Source organism: Cladophialophora yegresii (genome assembly GCF_000585515.1).
Source record: "Cladophialophora yegresii CBS 114405 chromosome Unknown aczIN-supercont1.7, whole genome shotgun sequence".
NCBI lineage: Eukaryota > Fungi > Ascomycota > Eurotiomycetes > Chaetothyriales > Herpotrichiellaceae > Cladophialophora > Cladophialophora yegresii.
This window is the reverse complement of record NW_006913051.1, coordinates 1,703,081-1,722,701: the sequence shown is the minus strand read 5'-3', so window position 1 is coordinate 1,722,701 and position 19,621 is coordinate 1,703,081. Positions and strand designations below refer to the sequence as shown.

The window sequence follows — 19,621 nt, the reverse complement described above, 5'->3', positions numbered from 1 at the left end:
AAGTGCACGAGCGTCGTTAGAGACAAGAAGTCCTCCGTTATGCCAGATGTAAGCACGTCAGAGACCATTCCGCATGAAGCGCCGTCTGGCCTCAATTGCGCCGCTGCAGTGGCTGCTCTTTAAGAACAGGTCAAGGCTAGCAACCGAATGCGAATGGCACAATCAAACCACTGTTGACGCGGGAGACTCACCGTGTTTGACCATGGCTCGATGCATAGCCAGACGTCCTTTCCTTTGAGAAAATATCACCCCAAAACAGCAAGTGGCTTCATCACCGAATGCGACAATTCTGACCGCAACCAAGGTCCACTCCAGCGCGGAATCCGTCACCATATATCAGCGGATCATATTGAAAGGGATGGCCTCGGGTCGAAGGCCACAGTCTCACCATGCACCAGCTCATTAACGACCTTCCCAGCTAGGGCTTGCTGGGATGCAGCGGTGTGGTGGACACCGTTAACGCACCTCGCGCACACGTACTAAAGAGGTGCTAGGTATTGACTGAACGAAAAGGCCCCTGGTAGAATGTATGTTGGAGGGGTCCTCATGTCCGTCACATGCTGCTTTCGAGGAACACGCCCTGCGTGACAGTGTCGCACCGAAGCACTTTCACTTCGCCAATTATGCCAGAAAGACTCAGCCCATGAGTGGTACGGCGGCTTCGGACCTTGAAGCGGATCGTAGACCCGGCCTTGGACGTGATTGTCGCGGTCTTTGTGAGGAGGGTGGCCCACAGTGTTCCTTTTCCTTCGTCTCAGTGGCGTGCCTGCTGACCCTTCTGCTCCTTGGGCAAAGATGAATGGCTACCTCGTAGCCGACTCGATACGGTTCCCCCGTCCATGCAATGGTGAACGGCGGTTAGGGTGCTCGTTCTGGGCCACGGCTTGACTGCACAAGGAGCCTCCTGGCTTTCATGGTGGATTTTGTCGCATGATGCGGTTTGTGCTGAAACCGCAGAAAGTATTAGGCCAATGCCGCTCACTTCTTGACACGCCCAGCACCTCTTGTGTCGCCTCTTCGTCTTCGGAGGTCCACCACTCCTCTTCCCTCTTCCGGACTGACTGAGGTGCTTGGGTGCGCTGTTCCACAAGGTGGTCATGGAATGGTCGTAAGGGTCAGGTGTTGGGCGCCGAGGGCAAGTCTTGCGTGGAAGAGGACGGTGGCAAAGATGCAAGTCTTCAGAGTTGGATTTGTGGAACGCCAACGAGCAAGATGGAGAAGAGGCGATCGCCCAAGAATACTTGCTAAGGCCACAGTCGCTGGGGCTACAGGCAGAGATGTGAAAGATCAGCCTGGGATCTGAGAGAACTGACTTACTATGGATAGGAGGCTCTATTCGAGTCGACAATTTTCCGGTAGGCGGTCCAGAGCAGTCTGTTGATCATCAGTCGACCGTGGTTGCATTCGAGGGTGAAACTGAGCAAAGAGGAGCTTTCATCCCCGTTCTGGTGTTATAGCAGTCTGTTTACAACGTGTTTGGCAGCGGTGCAACCGGGGATGGTTGTTCGCATTGGGCACCAAGATCGTCCCTTACACAAGGACGATCTGTATCTGGGTCATCTTTCAACGGTGCATGCCACTCCCTAGCGTTGACAACCAACATTGAACATTAATGCGTAGCTCTCTGCATCTTTGGATCCTCGCATCTTGAACATCGCCCGTGATGTGCACGGGAAGGAAGCAGTAAGGGAGACGATGTTGATACCGGGCCATTGCACGATCACAACTTCTTCTGAAACTCTGCAGATGTGGTTGGATGTCGGCTGGTGAGAGAGGAGGGACGCCGATTGGAGGGGCAGGAGTCAGGATCCAACCACTTCACTCTTAACGAGGATGGCCAGCCCCACCTCATCGCTCGAGCTCGTGCACCGGAGCTCGGAACAGGGGTCTTCCAGCCTCGAGTGACAATGACATTTCATGAAGAGTGATCGGCGTCAGTGTCAGGAGGCTCAATCTGAAAGACCGCAACTGATGTACAGCAGGCGCATGCAGATGTAACTGATGGGTTCTGGATGTCAAATTGTGCCAGTTCCTTTCAGGAATACCGACTCCTGCCAAATCCAGCTTTTCAGGTGCTACGTTGGTTGAGTGCGTGGTCTGCTGGGAGGCTAAGTCCTGTATGACCACCCTAGGTGGCTCTCCTGTTGGTAAGCTACGGAGGCAGATCAATGCATCCGCACGACCCTAGGTATTGCATTGGTGGTTGCGCACCTGAAGCGCAAAAGCATTAGCGAAGATACAAGCTGTGAGCTCAGTGCTTCCTAAGGTGAGATGCACCGCTGTCACGTCCGGCGTGGCGGGCACCTTTCCACGTTTCCGGGATTCGCTGCGGTACCGTGGGTGCCTTCTTGGGGGCTCTAGCTCACGGAAATGCCATCTAGAGCCATGCCCTAACGGTGCTCGGGGCTCCACGACCAAGCGTTAGGTGGTCGGTCGGAAGTCCAGGGCCAGCATCCTGAAACAAGCCGCATTGACCACGCACCCACGCAGGTGGGAAACAATTAATTTTTTGACATCGTTCCATTGTGCGAGGGTGGCCACGGTTAGCCGCACACGACGGGAGCTGTCAGTTGCTGCAGACGTCCACGGAGGCATTGTAAAATAGGACGTCGCTTGCTAAAAGTAGAGAAAAGCGCCTTCCTGGTGGAATGAGAAACGAATGGCTCCCAGCCGTTGTCGATGCACTGCTCTCCAAGCTGTTGTCAATCAAACACGCGTAGGACGACATGGAGGACCACTACCACGGTATCCCCGCCTGGCAATCCCGGAAGAGGTGGGAAAGGCCACCAGCTCAAGGCTTCAAGGTCACACTTCCACGCACGACGTTCGAGAATCGTCACCCATAATTTGCAACGCATGTGGGCGGTGAATTGTGTACCTTTGTACATCGTACTGTACCATTGTTCAAAGTGTGGCAGACTTGGAAAAGCGCTTAGAAAGGCAGGGAAACAATCATGTCTAGCCAGGAAGCTAGAACCTAGCGATCCGGTCTGCCAGACTGCACCGTTTTTGTCCTTAAAAGCTAGCGGCCCGCGTGGGATACCAGTACGCACCTGTAAGCCTGGCACCCAGCGCCGTGGCAGAGAAAAGGCCGAGTCCTAAAGTGAGTTTGTGGTTTAGCTTCCCCGAATTTTGCCTGGACAAAGTTGACAACCCAGACTGCATCTCCATATCCGTCTCCGTCGACGACTCTCTCACCCTTCTTCCCAGTTCCCTTCCGCGGCCACTGCGTATTGCCATCAATTGCCTGTTCCCTCTCTTTCCACCCGCGTCTTGTTAATTACCTGGGGGTTGAGAAACGTGGGGCTGTATCTATCAATCCATCTTCCTCGCCAGTTCTGCAATCACCTATCCCAAGCAAGTGGAGTTGGGTTGGGTTTCTGCTTTTTCTGGCTCGACATTTGCCTGGTATATTGTGGACTGCGGCCGAGTGTTGAGGCCGTTGGCTGACTATCCACAGTACAGTTCGGAAATCTTGATAGCACAATAATTTGTCCGCTTGTCGTCTCTCGACGTGTGCCCTCACTTCGAGCTCACCTGATCGCTTGTACCGAAATTCCGTCGCAGCCCAGCATGACGACCCCGGCCACCCCAGTCCCCAAGCTCGACCGCTACGTCGTCATCCATGTTGCGACAACATGCGATGAGCATGGTGTCTATGTCACAAAAGATTCTGCAGAAGTGATTGAATTGGGCTGGATCTTGCTCGATAGTAAGACTTGTGACGAGGTATGTCTTCTGGCGGCCATACCACTGAGAGGAGGAAACAAAGGAAGGCGGATGAAATGGACGGTCCAGCTAACGGAAGAGCCAGATCTACCGCGAAAGTGTCCTTGTCAAGCCCGTGAACACCCCCATCACTCCTCTTTGCAGTGAGTCCCTTTTTGTGTCGGAAAGACGGAGATTCGCATGAACTGACCTTGCAATTACAGCCAGCCTGACCACTCTGACCTGGGAACATGTTCGCAATGCCGGGTCCTTCCGCGATGCAGTTACTCGGTTCGACCATTTCGCTCAGGAGCATCTCACTTCCAAGAATCTGGAGTTTTCTTTCGTCACACTCGATTCCTGGGACCTGCGGGTCCAGTTGCCGCGTGAAGCTCGCGACAAGGCAGTCGTCCTACCGGCTTACCTGCAACATTCCCGAACCTTTGACTTGCGCTCAGAGTATGCCCGATGGCAGCAACACCACCCAGAGTCCCTCCCGTTCGGGCCCAGCTCCCTGGCCAACATTTGTGCTGCCCTAGAGGTGGAACCTGTGCAATCGTCGGCTCCAATCAAGCACAACTTACCCTTCCACCTGCAGGCGTTGGCGCCTGCCTCCCCCCGTCGTGCCATGGAAGAGGCCGTCACGCTTGCCAGGGTGTTGCGAGGCCTCATTCGGAAGTCTCAGCCCGCCCACGAGCATCCTGACGTCTTGACTCGCCCAATGGATGCTAGAGCTGATGTAAACGCATTTTTGAAAGAACGGAGTAAAGTCCTCCACATGAACGGGTTGCCACACGACACGACCCAGTCTGAACTCGAAAGCTGGTTTACCCAGTTCGGGGGAAGGCCCATCGCTTTCTGGACCCTTCGGACGCCCGATCAGCACAAGCCTACAGGTTCAGGTTTCGCCGTCTTCTCTTCACATGAAGAGGTATGTCTCACTTTTATTTCCCAGTTCTTTTCACCTCTGCCCGCACTCAGTTCAACCTCTCATGCTGCCTACTTCGCCTCCCCCATTGTCACTCACCTCACCTCACTTGAACCTCACTTGACATTCAGATCTTGTACTGACATCATGACGGTACAGGCAGCGGAAAGTCTCTGCATGAACGGTCGTGCCCTCAGTGAGAAGGCTATCGAGGTCTCGCCTTCTTCAAGCCGAGTCCTCGATCGTGCTGCTGAGATCCTGACGCCTTTCCCTCCAAGCAAGAACCGTCCCCGACCAGGTGACTGGAACTGTCCTTCATGTGGCTTCTCGAACTTCCAACGCCGCACAGCCTGTTTCCGATGCTCCTTCCCAGCTGGCGGTGCACCTGGCGTTGACCCATACTACAATTCGTATGGTGGATACGGACCTCCTCACATGATGGGCGGCCATCATCACCACATGGGACACCATGGACACGGACATCACGGACGAGGTGGAGCTGGCATTGTCCCTTTCAGAGCTGGTGACTGGAGATGCGGTGCTGAGGGCTGCCAATACCACAACTTTGCGAAGAACGTTAATTGCCTGCGCTGTGGTGCTCCTCGCGCTGGTGCCGCAGTTGTGGTCGATTCGGCTTATCCCTCCCCGATGGCACCACCTTCGGAGTATGGGATGGGACCAGGTTCAATGGCCAGCACTCCCGGACCTGCCCCCTATGGACCTGGTGCTGCCGCATTCGGCTCTGGCGCAGCTTTCGGTCAGCCGCCACCACATCAGTATGGAGTGCCTTCTGGCATGGGAGGCCCGCCAGCGGCTCCATTTCCTCAGATGGGCAGCATGACTCCTGGATATGCCCCGAGCAACATGTCTCATTCCTCATTCGGCCCTGCTGCCCAAGCTGCTTTCAGTGGAGCGGCTGACACGAATGCACCTGGCAACGTCCCACACAATGGCTTCTACAGCAATGGACCTAGCGCTGACCCTTTCGCTTTTCTCTCTACTGGCATGGAAAACATGGGCCTTGGTACTGAAGACTCACAACACTCTCGCCGCAATGGTGGCCCTCAAAGTGCGAAGAGCCCTGCCTAAACACCACAACAGCCATAACCTTATCCCCGGATCCACGATTCAATACCACTGGAGTTCATTCATTGACCACTTAACGACTTGCACGACGTATTTCATGTTTGAGCAACAGTGTTTTGCCTTTCTTCCCACTTCGTGTGCTTTGACTCTTTGCGGAATCAATGGACATCTGTTTACTAGCTTTTGTGGATACTGGCGGGCGGTGCTGGTGGCTGGCTGTTCCAGAGGTTGATCTTTGCGGGATAGCGATGGCAATGGGACAGTCTTTGCATATGATGGACGACCTAGAGGACTTGGCTTGCTGTTTTGCTAGGATCAGGGGGTTTGGGGATCCCGAAAGTCCTCGAGACTGCGACGAATCGTACAATGTGTGGCCAACAACGGAACATGGAGGCCTAGAGAAAACACCGGGTAAAAGGCAAGGACAAAATTGTTTGGAAGCGAGGGATGTGTATGTGTCGTCAGGAGTGTCGGTCTGCACACTGTCATGTGTATGTTGCTGTTGTCTATGAGCTATTGTCAGCATAGCGAAGGAGCGTGGAACAAAGGAACGGAAAATGGCAAAAGTCGTCGAGAGTATCAAGCATGGTATTGAACAGAACAAGTGGACTAGGGTCTAGACACAGCACGCCAATGTTGTTTCAGTATGATCTCAAGACAGCATGTGTTTGCGGTCACGGTGTTGATCACCCACTCGAAGGTTCATGCCAGACACGGACACTCGACAGTAGAGCAAGACGATGCCAGGCAAGGTAGCTAGGGGTAGTTCTCATCGTATCGGGTCGTACAACTTAATCGTGAATGATATTCAAGGTATTTTAGTGAACAGTGGGGGCAGAGCATGTAATTGTGCGTGCCCAGATGGTCATGCAATGTCTGAGGAATGGGCACTAGGGGGGGTTGATTGGTCGGGTTGTGTGTCGGGGCTAGATATCTACATAAGGAGAATTGATTATGTGGTGGGCACCCATACTGGCCTCGTTCTCTTTCTCTGTCGCGCTTCTCTGTTCCTGCTTCCCGCCTTTTCCAAATAGACCCCATCCGGACCAGGAAGAAAGTGATATCGCGTATCGGCCGGTGGCGGGTGAGGTCTTGGTGACTCATTCTCGAGAGACACGAGCTCATGTAGCCAAACAGTCGTCGCTGTTCGTCCGAGCTTGACCTCTTCAAGCCCTTAATGTCTGACTGGCTGGCCTCAGGATGCGTAGTTTGGAGGGGAATTCTGGGCACGTGCTAGACCGCTAAACGTATATGGTGCAATTCCCCAGCTGGGTAATCTTCCACTTCGGCTTCGATGCTTCCCTTTCATAGGCCCACTCATCTCCCACTTCAGAGGCGGATTTGGAAAACTATTTCTTCCCTCACTCGGAGGCCGCGGATAGTCAGACTCGTCCATTAAGAGGCCGCTGTCATTGTCCCGAGGCCTTTTGTAAGAATCTCCTTGACGGAAAAGCTAAGAATTGGCTCTTGTGCTCAAGTTCATGGCGTCCGCAATCACTTGCTCAGTCATGAGCTTCTGGGCATGCATCGTTCGCATCACCTGTTCCTTTCTCCGGTTGTCGTCCACTTGATGTGGAGGGGGAAAAGCCAGGAACTGCTCCGCAGTACATATCCAGCCATGCTATCCCTGGGTCTGTACTTGCTGAACAGCAGTGGCGTGGTTGACGACAATCTGCAGGACATCTCGATCGCTCTGTTCTAAGATGGCCGTCAGATTCTCATACAACTGAGGTTGCTCTGCCTGGAGCTTGCCGAGAGAGTCCTTGAACGCCGAATAGGGATCAAACTTGTCGAGAGGGCTCTCCAGCAAACTGTCGTCGTCAAGTATGCTATCATCGTCGTCATCGGCCAGTGCTCCAAATTTTTTGGCCTCCTCGCTGAGAAAGTCCAGGTAGGCTTGCGACTCGTCCTTGATATCGCCTTTGGTATCCGGCAGTGTTGCCGCGTCGACATGGCCCCATTCTTGGCCTTCAGCGATAGGTTCCTCCGCCCAGTCTTCCGTGTCTTCTTCAGACCCGTAGTCTGATATCGTGTCGGAGATGCCGTCCGAGGCTTTGACGGCATCCTCTCGCTGCTTCATTGCGGCTGGAAGCGTTCGGAAGAGGTATGTTGCGCCAGTGAGAAGGCGAGGCCACCCGGTCTGGACAGACTGAGGTACTTGATCAGCGTGGATCGTGAGAAGTGAGCAGATGGCCGCAAGAGAAAGCTTCTTGTCGTGGACACGACGGAAATTATCGATCATGCCGAACCAGATCGAGAAGAATTTGTTCGTCCAGCCATGGGATTCGAGGACGTGTAATGCCAGGATTGGGTTGTAGTATAGGGCATTGATAACCATCTCTACCAGATGAAGCTTGTAGCTCTTAACAATCGACTTTGCCTGGGCGCCGGCCAAGACCTCCATGGGCAGCGTCACAAACGTGGGTATGTAGCTGTCGAGGGGACCACCTCGCAGATTCAACATCATAGCCTCAGCGAGCTTGCACCCGCAGATACGGTCGACGCCTCCCACCTTAGGGTCAGCAAAGATATCTCGTACCATACCTCCGATAGCCGCGAGGTAGGGCGGGTGTTCAATCAGCCGTTGTTGGCCATATGACACGAAGTTGTCGAGTGCAGGCAGCATATCTTCTAGGTATAGCTCCGCTCCGTCCTTGAAAGTTTTGTGCATGAGTTCAAAGGCTTGCCACATCGTCTCTGAGATCGCTTTGGATGCGTACGTGCAAGAATCGACAATCTCGAAGATCTCGTTATAGAGGTCGTACAGTTTGTTCTCCAAGGTGATGGTGATGACCGGCATGAGAATGGTTTCGAGCAGGGCCAGAACGTCGGGGGTCGCCTCGAGCGTGAGAATGAGCGTGCCGATCGTTTGCAAGACACCCAGTGCCGCAATGGATTTGTCATCCAGGTAGTCGCTGTGTCCTTCGCCGGTTTCAGCTAATCTGGCCTCCTGACGTTCCAGCATCTCCCTAACGATGCGAAGATACGTATCTCTGAGATTCGTGCTGAGCGCCACGGCGAATGGGGTCAGTTGTTCGGCAAATACTTCAACAAAATCTTCCATCACCTGCGACAGGGCGTCCACATCGACTTCGTTCATTAGTTGCAGCAGTTGGTGCATGATTTGCGGGATGTTCGTCTGCATGGCGATGCGAATGACATCGTGCCTTATAAGGGGCTGCAAGGCCAACGAGGCCTCGACTCTGACAGGCAGTGCCGGATCAGCCATTGATTCCATGATATTCTGATAGATAGTGATCAGGTTATTCTGGTCCTTGAAGTCGAGCTGCTCGAACTTCTCCATGGTATCACAGGCGCGGGCGCGGAGGAAGCCGTGGGGAGACCTGAACTCGGGGAAGACGTGTCGCACGAAGAAATATTCAACCTGATCGGCGATGGGACTCTTCTTGCCCAAGATGACCGACGCAAGTGCACCAATCATGCGGAGAGCGCCGTCCTTCTCTCGCGGATTCTTTTGATCGTCTGGAGCAGCCTCGTATCGTGATACGACGTCGTTGACGTACGAGAGGATGACAAGGGTTTGCTGTTTCCGCGATTTGGTCAACGCAATCAAGAAATTGGTTGCTGCCATATCCGGCGCTGAGACCTCTTCATAAAAGTTCAGCTTCCGGTGCAGGTAGTCGGCTGGGTTGTCCTCGAAGAGCTCTAAATCGTCGTCGGACAGACACATGACGGGGAATATCAGGTGTTTGATGAGGCTGTCCATGTGCGGCTTGAGCTTGTCCCACATGACTTTTGGCTTTACACACTCTTCCAGGAAGATCAACGTGTACGACAGCGAGGGCTTGCTCAGCCAGTAGTCTCCCCTCACCCATTTCTCAATCTCGCCCAGGTAGCCGTTGAGGATTTCTGGGGCGAAATTTGTGATGAAATTCTTGGCGAAATCGCCGTACTCCTTCTCCTGCTGCGAAGAGAGCATCGTGGGGTTCCCGTACCTCACGAAAAGCCTGTTCAAATTGGCATATGACCATTTGCGAGCCTTCCACCAATGGTTGCGTTCCCGGTCATCAGCATCGTCCACCATGGCGCTTTCGGGAGGCTTCTTGGAAATGACGGTCAGAAAGAGGGTACACCAATCGACCGTGGCTTGATGCGACTGAAGCGGCACGGGCAGGCCGTAATAAACGGCATGTTTGTAGCACTTGACGCATATTCTCAGCATTTCCCCCGCTTCCAGGCTCGACTCATTGACCAGCCGATTCGCAATGCCCAACAGTGTCGGGAAGGCGACATTGACGACGTTGTCCAGATTTTGCCTCTCCTCACCCGCGCGGAAGCGATATGTGCGGCAAATGGCCAGTAAACACTGTAAGCCTGCGTAGACTTGGTTGGCATCTTGGGTGTTCATCAACTGAAGGGTCACGTCCATCAGCTCCGGCCATTTTGCGGGAAAGTCGTACTGCAGGACGGTCTGGAGGATCGGGATGAGCTGGGCTCGTATCAGCGGCGGCGACGAGGATAGAAGAGGAAGCAGACGGTCTCGGAAGGGTTTTCGCTCGGGTTCAGAGATGGGCTGGTGGGGAGTATGTTCTGCGGCCCATCCCCGCGATATTCGATTCTTGAGATAGACGGCGGTGGACAGGCGCACAGCCGGCTCCTGTTCGGATTGCAGGATGTCGAGCAGGGCTCCGATAAAGCCAGCATGCTGCTCGGCCTGCTTCAGAGCCGTTTCCGCCTGGGTGCGGACGGTCGCGTCGGCTGACAGAGTCGACTGGATGGTGCTTCGTAAATCCATGTTGCCTCGAAAGAATGCCGCCCTCGCCAGGGCCGATAACTAGCTACAACAAAACAGCGTGGACGCTCACAGATGGCTCATGGCAATGTGGATAATGGCAGGGATACCAGGATCTTATCCTGGGCAGCTGCAGGTGCAGGTGTCAGTGTCAAGTGGTTACCGGTAGGCGAAGGATCGAAACAACACGCCGCCCAAACATGCGGTGCCATGGTACTTTCGACAACCGTGGGGGCTACTGGGCTTGGCGGCCACCCTATTCGGCTGATGCGCCCACCGCTATTTACATGTCTATGGTGTATCAATTCCCGTCCGCACACTTCAGCATGGCCAGATGCACAGCATAGCCCGACCCTGGACGCAACTCAGCTGAGATGTGCGCGTCCGGCACCCGCCATACATTGAATTCCTTCATCAACGAGTCCAAGAACAGCTCGAACACTGTGTCCACCCGGAGCTGCTGAGCAATCAGGACAACTGTGGGTTTGATCCGCGAAGATCCCAGTCGGCAAGCATCGGCGCAAGTTTGCACCAGCGCACCGACCAGATACTCATTGTAAACGCAGTCACAGAGCAGTATAAGGTCGATTGGCGATCCGGCAGGTAGAACTGTCTCCAGGTTTTGAGCATAGTCACACTCCCAATCTAGGGGCAACATCCTGAGAACATGATCTGCCGCCGTCCCTTTCTGACCGCTTCTCCTCTTCGTAGCCTTCTTGTTGTTTTCCAAAGCGGCCGCATTAGCGATAATGTTCTCCTTCACGTGCTTCAGAATATAATCGAGGTCTGTGAGGATATAGCATTGCACAAATCGTGCAAGGACCAAACCGATCAGCCCGGCGACACCGCAACCGAGTTCAACAACTATCGCATTTTGGTGCAGAACTTCAGCTAGTAACGGAGGGGCAGAAGCCAGCCAAGCAGCGACAAGAGGAGTAATCTTCCACAAGACAGCTCCTGTGGTGCCCTCCTCTCTGCGAGAGTTAAGGAGGCCAGTAGACTGTATGATTGTGTAGTCGCACCCAGCAACCTCGATCTCCAAAACGTCAGTTTTGGAATCAAGGAAGCCTAGATTGTTGCTCGGGATCTTTTGGCTGAAGCAATGGAAGGTTTCTAGGCCTCAATGTCAGCAGATAGGATCCGCCGGGCTGATTTAATGCCGAAGGGACTCGGGTACCTTCGCTGGCATCCTCAATAGGGAACTCCAAGACGGCTTCAAGCGGCTGTGATGACATCGCTGTTGCTTATGGTCCTTGACGGTAAGAGACAGGGACCGATAGAGGAGGCCGTGCGTGCGGAAAAGAGCAGGCCTGACATAAGCATAATGGGCCCGGCTGGTGCCGGCAATCCACAAGTCAAAGCGGTGAGATTGACCCTGACAGCAAGAACCAGCGCCCATTCTAGGAGCGATCCGACTCACACCCCATGTTGTGATTATGGCTGCCGGGTCACACAAATCTCAAGCCAGCAGGATGTTCGGGTCTTCGAGAACAGCAGCAGTAAGCATGGCGTCGAGAGAAAAGTGAAATACTCGTAACAGCAGGTAGACTTAGCAGGATATCCGGCTCACACACCTGAAGCTACAGTGATGGTTGGCAGAGGCCCGTGAAAGAAGATTGAGAGCGTAGTACGGAGTAAAGACGCGAGGAACTGCCCGTCGTAAGGTTGCCGGCCCGAGCATTGATCCGGAGCATCCAAAACAAGCCAATGCGAGTGAAGCGAAGATGAAAATGCGCACTGCCACATGCCCAGTCCTGCGGGCAGCAAGAGCTCTCCAACCAGGACGACGTTCGCATCGCAACCTCGATTCCGCCACGTCTGTTTCAGCCCAAGAGCAGGCCATCACTCACCCATCACTGGCCCGGTGACCTGTGCGCGGCCGCCTAGATAGCCCAGCTCGCCCAGCTCTTGGTTCTGTCGCCTGGGGTGACGTAACGGAGTTAGCTCATCCATCTCTGGCTGCTCAACCCCAGATTATTCGTCTATCCGCTGACCGGCCACTGATTTACTGAGTGACTGCTGCAGCTGCAGGTTCAGTCAAGCCGGCTAGAGGCTGGAGGCTGGGACTCTGACACATTTGACACGACTCCAAACGACGAATCTCAACACTCAAGACCTCGTACCGCCACAAACACTGGTCCCTTTCGTCGCAACACAGGCACCCTCCCTCTCATTTCATCCTTTTTAATTATTCACCCATCTCATCTTTCTTTCAACATCTCTGTTGCTCCCCTCTGAACAACTCAGCCGTACCCGCACGTACGCCACTGATTGCCAGTGTGCACGCCCCCAGCAGTCTCCAACTTTCAGAGACTGTGATCGAATCGTGTAACCTCTCGAGCTCATTTCTCGTAGCCCACGATGGCCACACTCGAACATGATAACCGCCCTCGGGTGGACGGTTATGTGCAGCCTCAGATGTCGAAAAAACCGCCGTTCTCGGTAGACGCTTCCGGCTACGAGAAGAAAGAGGGTGAAACGATCCCTCGGCGGAATCCTATGGCAAAGGACAAGCTCATCGTCCAGCCTTCGGATGATGTCAAAACCATCTTTGACAACCTCAAACGAGCAGCCTCCAAGTTTGGAAATGCAAAGGCCATTGGCACGAGGAAGATCATCAAGACGCACACAGAAGTCAAGAAGGTCAAGAAGATAGTTGATGGTCAAGAACAAGAGGTCGACAAGAAATGGACATACTTTGAGCTCAGTGGCTACGAGTATATGAGCTTCATCGAATATGAAAAGCTGGCGCTCGACTGTGGTTCGGCTCTGGCGCATCTCGGGATCTCGAAAGAGAACAAAATGCATCTATATGGAGCGACCAGGTGAGCATTATGTCTCTTCTCCACGCCCGGCTTGTTCTAACCAATCTAGTGCCCACTGGCTTGGAATGTCGCACGCTGCTGCCTCGCAGTCGATTCCCATCGTGACCGCGTACGACTCGCTGGGGGAAGAAGGACTGAGACATTCTTTGGCGCAGACCGGCTCCGTCGCCATCTTCCTCGACCCTAATCTCATCCCCACCTTGATCAGTGTATTGAAGGATGCGGAGAACCTGAAGACTATCATCTACAACACAGAACCCGAAGTGAAGCAGGCTGATCTCGACAAGCTGAAGTCGACCAACCCCGATCTAAGAGTATTGAGCTTTGATGAGCTGAGAAAGCTAGGCGCGGACAATCCGGCGGATCCTGTGCCTCCGTCCCCTGAGGATTTGGCTTGCATCATGTACACGTCTGGTTCTACAGGTCCGCCAAAGGGTGTCACAATCAAACACAAGGCTGTTGTTGCTGCGATGGCTGGTGTACAGAGTATTGTTGCGCCATATATCTCACCAGCCGATGCACTGCTCACCTACCTACCTCAATCGCACATTTTTGAGTACATGTTCGAAAATGTGTGCTTGTTTTGGGGCGGCACCATGGGCTACGGCAACCCGAAGACTCTCTCTGACACCTCTGTTCGGAACTGCAAGGGAGATATTCGTGAATTTCGACCCACAATTCTGATTGGTGTGCCTGCTGTATGGGAGAGTGTGAAGAAGGGCATCTTAGCAAAGGTCAATGCTGGCTCATTCGTGGTCCGGAACATGTTCTGGGGTGCAATGTCCCTGAAGCAAATGCTTCTCTCCTCACGCATGCCCGGCGCTGGCATTTTGGACGCGGTTGTCTTCAAGAAACTGAAGGATGCTACCGGCGGACGCCTCCGTATCGCTTTCAACGGCGGTGGCCCGATTTCGGAAGAAACCATCAAGTTCATCAGCTACGCTGTGACGCCCATGATTTCTGGATATGGTCTCACCGAAACGTCCGCCATGGGTTGTATCCAAGATCCTCTGGCGTGGGATCCGCACGCTTTGGGCGATATCCCAGGATGTATCGAAATCAAGCTGGTTGACTTCCCCGATGCAGGGTACTTCTCGACGAACAAGCCTCCTCAGGGCGAAATTTGGATCCGTGGACCGGCGGTGACCGAGGGCTACTGGGACAACGAGCAGGAGACCAAAGAGGCATTCACCGACGACCATTGGTTCAAGACCGGCGATATCGGGGAGTTCAATGCTAACGGCCACCTGCGCATCATTGATCGGAAGAAGAACTTGGTCAAGACGCTCAACGGTGAATACATTGCCCTCGAGAAACTCGAGTCCTCCTACCGAACGGCGCCCGTTGTGGGGAACATTTGCGTCTTTGCCGCTCAGGACAAGGCTAAGCCGATTGCGATCATCGTGCCGGTCGAGGCGGCTCTTCAAAAAATCGCAACTGCCAACGGCATCAAAGGAGAGTCACTGGAGGAGATGGTGCATGATGAGAAGCTCAATGGCGTCGTGCTGAAAGAAGTACAGAAGGCAGGCCGTGAATCAGGTCTTGCAGGCATCGAAATCATTGACGGTATTGTCATGTCTGATGAGGAATGGACCCCTCAAAACGTAAGTGGAACAACTCCGAGAAGAGGAGCATGTTGACTGACCTGTACAGGGTTTCATCTCGCCCGCCCAAAAGGTCCAGAGAAAGAAGATTCAGCAACGATACGAGAAAGAGATCAAGAAGGCCTACGGTGGCTAAGTGTACAATTATTACGAAGAGGCGCCTCTTGTCGAATTGCGTCGACGAGATGCTCTCCCTCAAACCCAGATGATACCTCCGCAGATTGACGAGCAGGAAGTGTGTCAGTGTTTGCTTTTGCTGATAATATCCTGCTAAATGTAGTATTGGCCAGCGTCCTGATCAGCTCTATTTACTGGTTCATAACTGCACGACAGCCATCAGGGGGATTTCAATATATGAGATGCAATATCGCGACGGAGAGCCCGATATTAGCTCGTTCCCAGCATCAGCCAGTCATTTCTACCCCGTCAAAGCCGGAAAAGAATTCAGTATGAACTAAGAGCCCCGTCACTCAAGCAATTGCTCTCCCTCATCCTCTAAGAACGTTCCATGAATCTCTTGCAGGTTCAGTGGCGTACATCTTACAACTGGTTGATCTCCAACGGCAGCTTCATATTGTGCTTCTAGGTGTAACGCGTTGCAACACACCGAGATTGTTGATGTAGCCCTCCGGGAGTACATGGGCAAGTGTCTCCTTAGACCTCTAAACATTCACCATGGTCCTCTGAAATGCGCCACAAAAATGCCAAGCTACGGTGATATCACGTGGTGTACCACGTGCCCATAGATAAATCGTATCGCCCTTATCTTTATCTTCATCTTCATCTTCATCTTCTTTCAACTCAACAGATTTCCTCCCTCAAGGTGCAAGGAGCTCCAATATCAACGCTTGTGTCTCTTCAGGATACTGGTGATCTTGACCCCATCTATGAGCCTGCATGTACGCGTTAGCAATGCACTGAATGCTCAGGCATCTCGTGTCTACGAGGTAGGAGAGAAGCAAAGCTACATCGCAAGCCCGAGAGGCAGCTCACAAGCCCCAACGTGTGCAGCCAGCCAGATAAAGAAACAGGCGAGGGCTATACTCACCATCCAGCATTGGCAACCGCATCGCTTGGGCAATGGCCGTCGGTTGGACATTCGACGGGGCAGCAGATGCCGGCATCTTTCGAACATTGGTTGCAGGTCACGCTGCCTTCGTTGTTCTCCTCAATCGGGACGGGAGTCAGCTCATCTGAGCTGCACCGGCGGTCAATCTCAGATCTCGGGCCCGTCAGCTTCAAGGATGGGACGTACCCATCTCTCTTCTCAATCGTGAGCGCGTTGACATTGTGGGCAAGGACGCTGACAGCGACCAGGAGAACAGTAGCCACTTTCATGATTGCAGATGGCTGGGATGATGGCCAGGCGTGTCGATCCAAGGTAATGCAGTACTCGTCAGGATTCATTTTCATGTTGAGCGTTGGCGCAGCAAGGTTGGTTATTTCTAGCTGGCGGAATTTGTGTCTCAACCCACATTCCTGCCAAGTACATTCCGCAAGGGATGAACGTGTGGCTCCCTTACGCGTCACAGTCCAGCCTCTGCTCGACTCGCGTCCAGTATTCTCTTCTTTCCGACCTGTATTGGTGTGCTTGAGGCTGCATATATTCGTCCCGAGACATACTGGAAAGTCTCAACGCGTCTACGAAGAAGCTCGATCGCAATAATGCATTTCCCTTGTTCAGCATTGTTACTGACAATTCTACAACTTTTCATTCTCATCAGATCATCCGCTGCCCAGTCGACTTACTGGCTCGCGAACAAGCCGGCTCGGGGCAAAATCGCCTTTCAAGATCCAACCTACCCGGTGTTTCGAAACGTCAAGGACTATGGCGCCGTTGGTGAGTAGTCTCCTAGCTTGTCCCGATGCCGCGCGCCTGCTGATTGAGGATTCTGTAGGAGATGGCAGCCGTGACGACAGCGACGCCATCAACCGGGCCATTTCGGCTCCAGGATCGCTGAGCAACATCGAGAAGCGACTCGATGGCCGCTGTGGCGGTGGCAATTCAACTTTCGGGTCGTTCTGCCAGTCGTCAACCATCACGCCGGCGCTCGTGTACTTCCCGCCGGGCATCTACAACGTGTCGAAACCCTTGATCATGTACTATGCCACGCAGATGGTCGGTGATGCAGTCACGCCGCCTACCATCCGAGTTGCGTCGAATTTCACGAACCTCATCGGTCTCTCTGTCTTCGACGCCGACATTTACATTCCCAGCGGAAGCGGCGCGGAGTGGTATGCCAACCAGAACAACTTCTTCCGGCAGATGCGCAACTTCATCATCGACATGACAAGCGCGCCCTTGACGGCGGCCGGGATCCATTGGCAAGTTGCCCAGGCGACGAGTCTGCAGAACATTGTGATCAACATGGTGCCCAAGGACGTGGTAAACAACGCGCAACAAGGCATCTACATGGAGAACGGCTCCGGCGGCTTCTTTTCGGATATGACCATCACCGGCGGTGCTATCGGGGCCTATCTCGGAAACCAGCAGTTCACCACGCGCAAGATCCGCTTCGACGGCTGCAAGACTGCGATCAAGATGAACTTTGACTGGGTGTGGCTGTTCACGCAGATCAGCATCACGAATTCCGATATCGGCATCGACATGACGAGCGGCGGCTTCTCCAACCTGGCCGTTGGGTCGCTCGTGCTGATCGACAGCACGATCTCAGCCACGCAGGGCATCACCACACCGTATGTGCCAGGCTACAGCTCGCCCCAGGCGGCCGGGACCATGGTGCTGGAAAAGGTCGACTTCACCGGCAGTGAAATCGCCATTTCCGCTGCAGGTGGCACCCAAGCACGGACGATCCTCGCGGGCCAACAGTTTGTCGAGCTCTGGGCTCAGGGAAATGCCTGGACCACCGCCGGTGCGGCGCTGAATGGACAGTATTTCAACGGCACCACCTGCACGTACCAGAATGCCAGCCAGACCGCGTACACGGCCCAGGAAACCACGATCCAAAGAGCGCTGGCACCCATCCCGCGGCCGTCGGTGCTGACGGACAGCAACGGACAGTACATCTACCGAGTCAAGCCGCAGTATGAAAACCTCGATTGGAACACCAACTTTCTGAGTGCAAAGGCAAATGGTCTGGTTGGCGATGGGACAGCAGGTGAGCACTTCACTCCCCCTGCTGTTTGTGAAAGAGCCTTACTGACATGTCCTTGCAGATGACACGGTCGCCATGCAAGCCCTCTTCGACCTCGCCGCCCTGACAGGCAAGGTCGTCTACTTCGACAAAGGCGCCTACATTGTCACCTCGACCATCAACGTCCCCAAGGATCTGAAAATCACGGGCGAACTGCTCTCCATCATCATGGCCACGGGACCGTACTTTGGAGACGAGTTCAATCCCAAGCCCGTGTGGAAGATCGGCAACCCGGGCGAGTCAGGCACTGTCGAAATATCCGATGTCATCTTCGAGACAAGGGGCCCTTGCCCGGGCGCCATCATCATCGAGTGGAACATCAAAGCTGCCGGCCCAGCGCTGGCGGGCATGTGGGACGCCCACTGGCGCATTGGGGGCACGGCAGGCACGAACCTCCAGCAGGACAAGTGTCTCAAGACGCCGGCCACGCCCATTGCCGGGAATAACCCTGTGCTGACGCAGTGTCTGGGTGCGTTTCTGTTGCTGCACGTCACGCCCCAGGCCGACGGGTACTTTGAAAACACTTGGGGCTGGGTGGCGGACCACGAGCTAGACCTGGACGATCGCCAGCAGATCTACATCTTCAACAAAGGGTGGGTAAGAATGAGGCTGCAGTATTGATTTGTTCTCCCCTACCGTTTCCCACCGCCCCCTATGCAAGGCGTCGGAGATCCGTCGTCGCAATTGCTTACTTTTTCCCACAGCGGCTTCCTGATCGAATCAGCCGAAGGCCCCGTCTGGCTGTACGGTACGGCCGCCGAACACTCGGTCATGTACGACTACCAATTCGTCAATGCCAAAAACGTCTTCATGGGCCACATCCAACACGAGACGGCGTATTTCCAGGGAAACCCGAACGCGCTGGTGCCCTTCACGCCGCAAGCCAGCTGGCACGACCCGGACTTTAGTGACTGCACCAAGGCAAACTGCGCGCGCACGTGGGCCGTCCGATTCGTCAATTCCAGCAGCATCTTCACGTACGGCGGCGGGTTGTACAACTTCTTTGAGAATTGGAACACGCAGGCTTGCTTGGGCACGGAGAGCTGTCAGGAACGAATGGTGGATTTCCGGAACAGCACGGATATATATCTATGGGCGCTGAGCACCAAGGGGAGTCAATACATGGTGAGCTACGAAGGGACAAGTGTGGTGCCTTATAGTGTGAACCGGGCCAACTTTTGTGAGACGGTTGCGTTGTTTGAGTTGGCAAGTGAGCAGTGAGAGGAGAGGCCAGAGTGACCGTAATCCGGTGAGAGGAGGTCATCGAGGCTAGTGAGGGACAAGAGTGGGTGGCACGGAAGCTGGGATTCGTGTGAAATCAGAAAAGAAGGCTCTGAGCTCTTCGTTGAGAGAGGCTGGCGGTGATGGTCGATGAGGCGCGCCTGACAGAGTTAGCCTTACGAATTGAGAATGATCATCCAACCTCCTTCAGCACAATGTGATCGTGAGTCCCTTTGCCCTGCTTTCCGGACAGCCGTATCCTCATGTGCCGAGACACAAAGAACGGAAGTGCTTCGAGGCTCAGGCGATCGTTCGGAAACGTGATGGCTTTTCCCAGCCAG

The 19,621-nt window shown here is 54.1% G+C and overlaps 6 protein-coding genes across 6 annotated transcripts; 3 read left to right on the top strand and 3 right to left on the bottom strand.

The window, feature by feature from the left end:
• Positions 1 to 3,573: 3,573 nt before the first annotated feature.
• On the top strand, positions 3,574 to 5,725 carry A1O7_09738 (uncharacterized protein; the record flags this gene model as incomplete). Its single annotated transcript, XM_007763724.1, has 4 exons — positions 3,574 to 3,729; positions 3,815 to 3,872; positions 3,933 to 4,639; positions 4,796 to 5,725. The coding sequence occupies 4 exons, from the start codon at positions 3,574 to 3,576 to the stop codon at positions 5,723 to 5,725; spliced, it is 1,851 nt and encodes a 616-aa protein (XP_007761914.1).
• A 1,618-nt stretch (positions 5,726 to 7,343) lies between these two features.
• A1O7_09737 (uncharacterized protein) lies at positions 7,344 to 10,478 on the bottom strand (the record flags this gene model as incomplete). The annotated part of the gene is made up of 1 exon (XM_007763723.1): positions 7,344 to 10,478. One exon carries the CDS (start codon positions 10,476 to 10,478, stop codon positions 7,344 to 7,346), a length of 3,135 nt encoding a protein of 1,044 aa, XP_007761913.1.
• A 298-nt stretch (positions 10,479 to 10,776) lies between these two features.
• On the bottom strand, positions 10,777 to 11,710 carry A1O7_09736 (uncharacterized protein; the record flags this gene model as incomplete). Its single annotated transcript, XM_007763722.1, has 2 exons — positions 10,777 to 11,588; positions 11,653 to 11,710. 2 exons carry the CDS (start codon positions 11,708 to 11,710, stop codon positions 10,777 to 10,779), a joined length of 870 nt encoding a protein of 289 aa, XP_007761912.1.
• Positions 11,711 to 12,836: 1,126 nt separating this feature from the next.
• Positions 12,837 to 15,040, top strand: A1O7_09735 (long-chain acyl-CoA synthetase; the record flags this gene model as incomplete). The annotated part of the gene is made up of 3 exons (XM_007763721.1): positions 12,837 to 13,300; positions 13,350 to 14,904; positions 14,954 to 15,040. 3 exons carry the CDS (start codon positions 12,837 to 12,839, stop codon positions 15,038 to 15,040), a joined length of 2,106 nt encoding a protein of 701 aa, XP_007761911.1.
• Positions 15,041 to 15,948: 908 nt separating this feature from the next.
• A1O7_09734 (uncharacterized protein) lies at positions 15,949 to 16,242 on the bottom strand (the record flags this gene model as incomplete). Its single annotated transcript, XM_007763720.1, has 1 exon — positions 15,949 to 16,242. One exon carries the CDS (start codon positions 16,240 to 16,242, stop codon positions 15,949 to 15,951), a length of 294 nt encoding a protein of 97 aa, XP_007761910.1.
• Positions 16,243 to 16,569: 327 nt separating this feature from the next.
• On the top strand, positions 16,570 to 19,280 carry A1O7_09733 (uncharacterized protein; the record flags this gene model as incomplete). Its single annotated transcript, XM_007763719.1, has 4 exons — positions 16,570 to 16,744; positions 16,803 to 18,023; positions 18,082 to 18,652; positions 18,764 to 19,280. The coding sequence occupies 4 exons, from the start codon at positions 16,570 to 16,572 to the stop codon at positions 19,278 to 19,280; spliced, it is 2,484 nt and encodes an 827-aa protein (XP_007761909.1).
• Between the last annotated feature and the right edge of the window lie 341 nt (positions 19,281 to 19,621).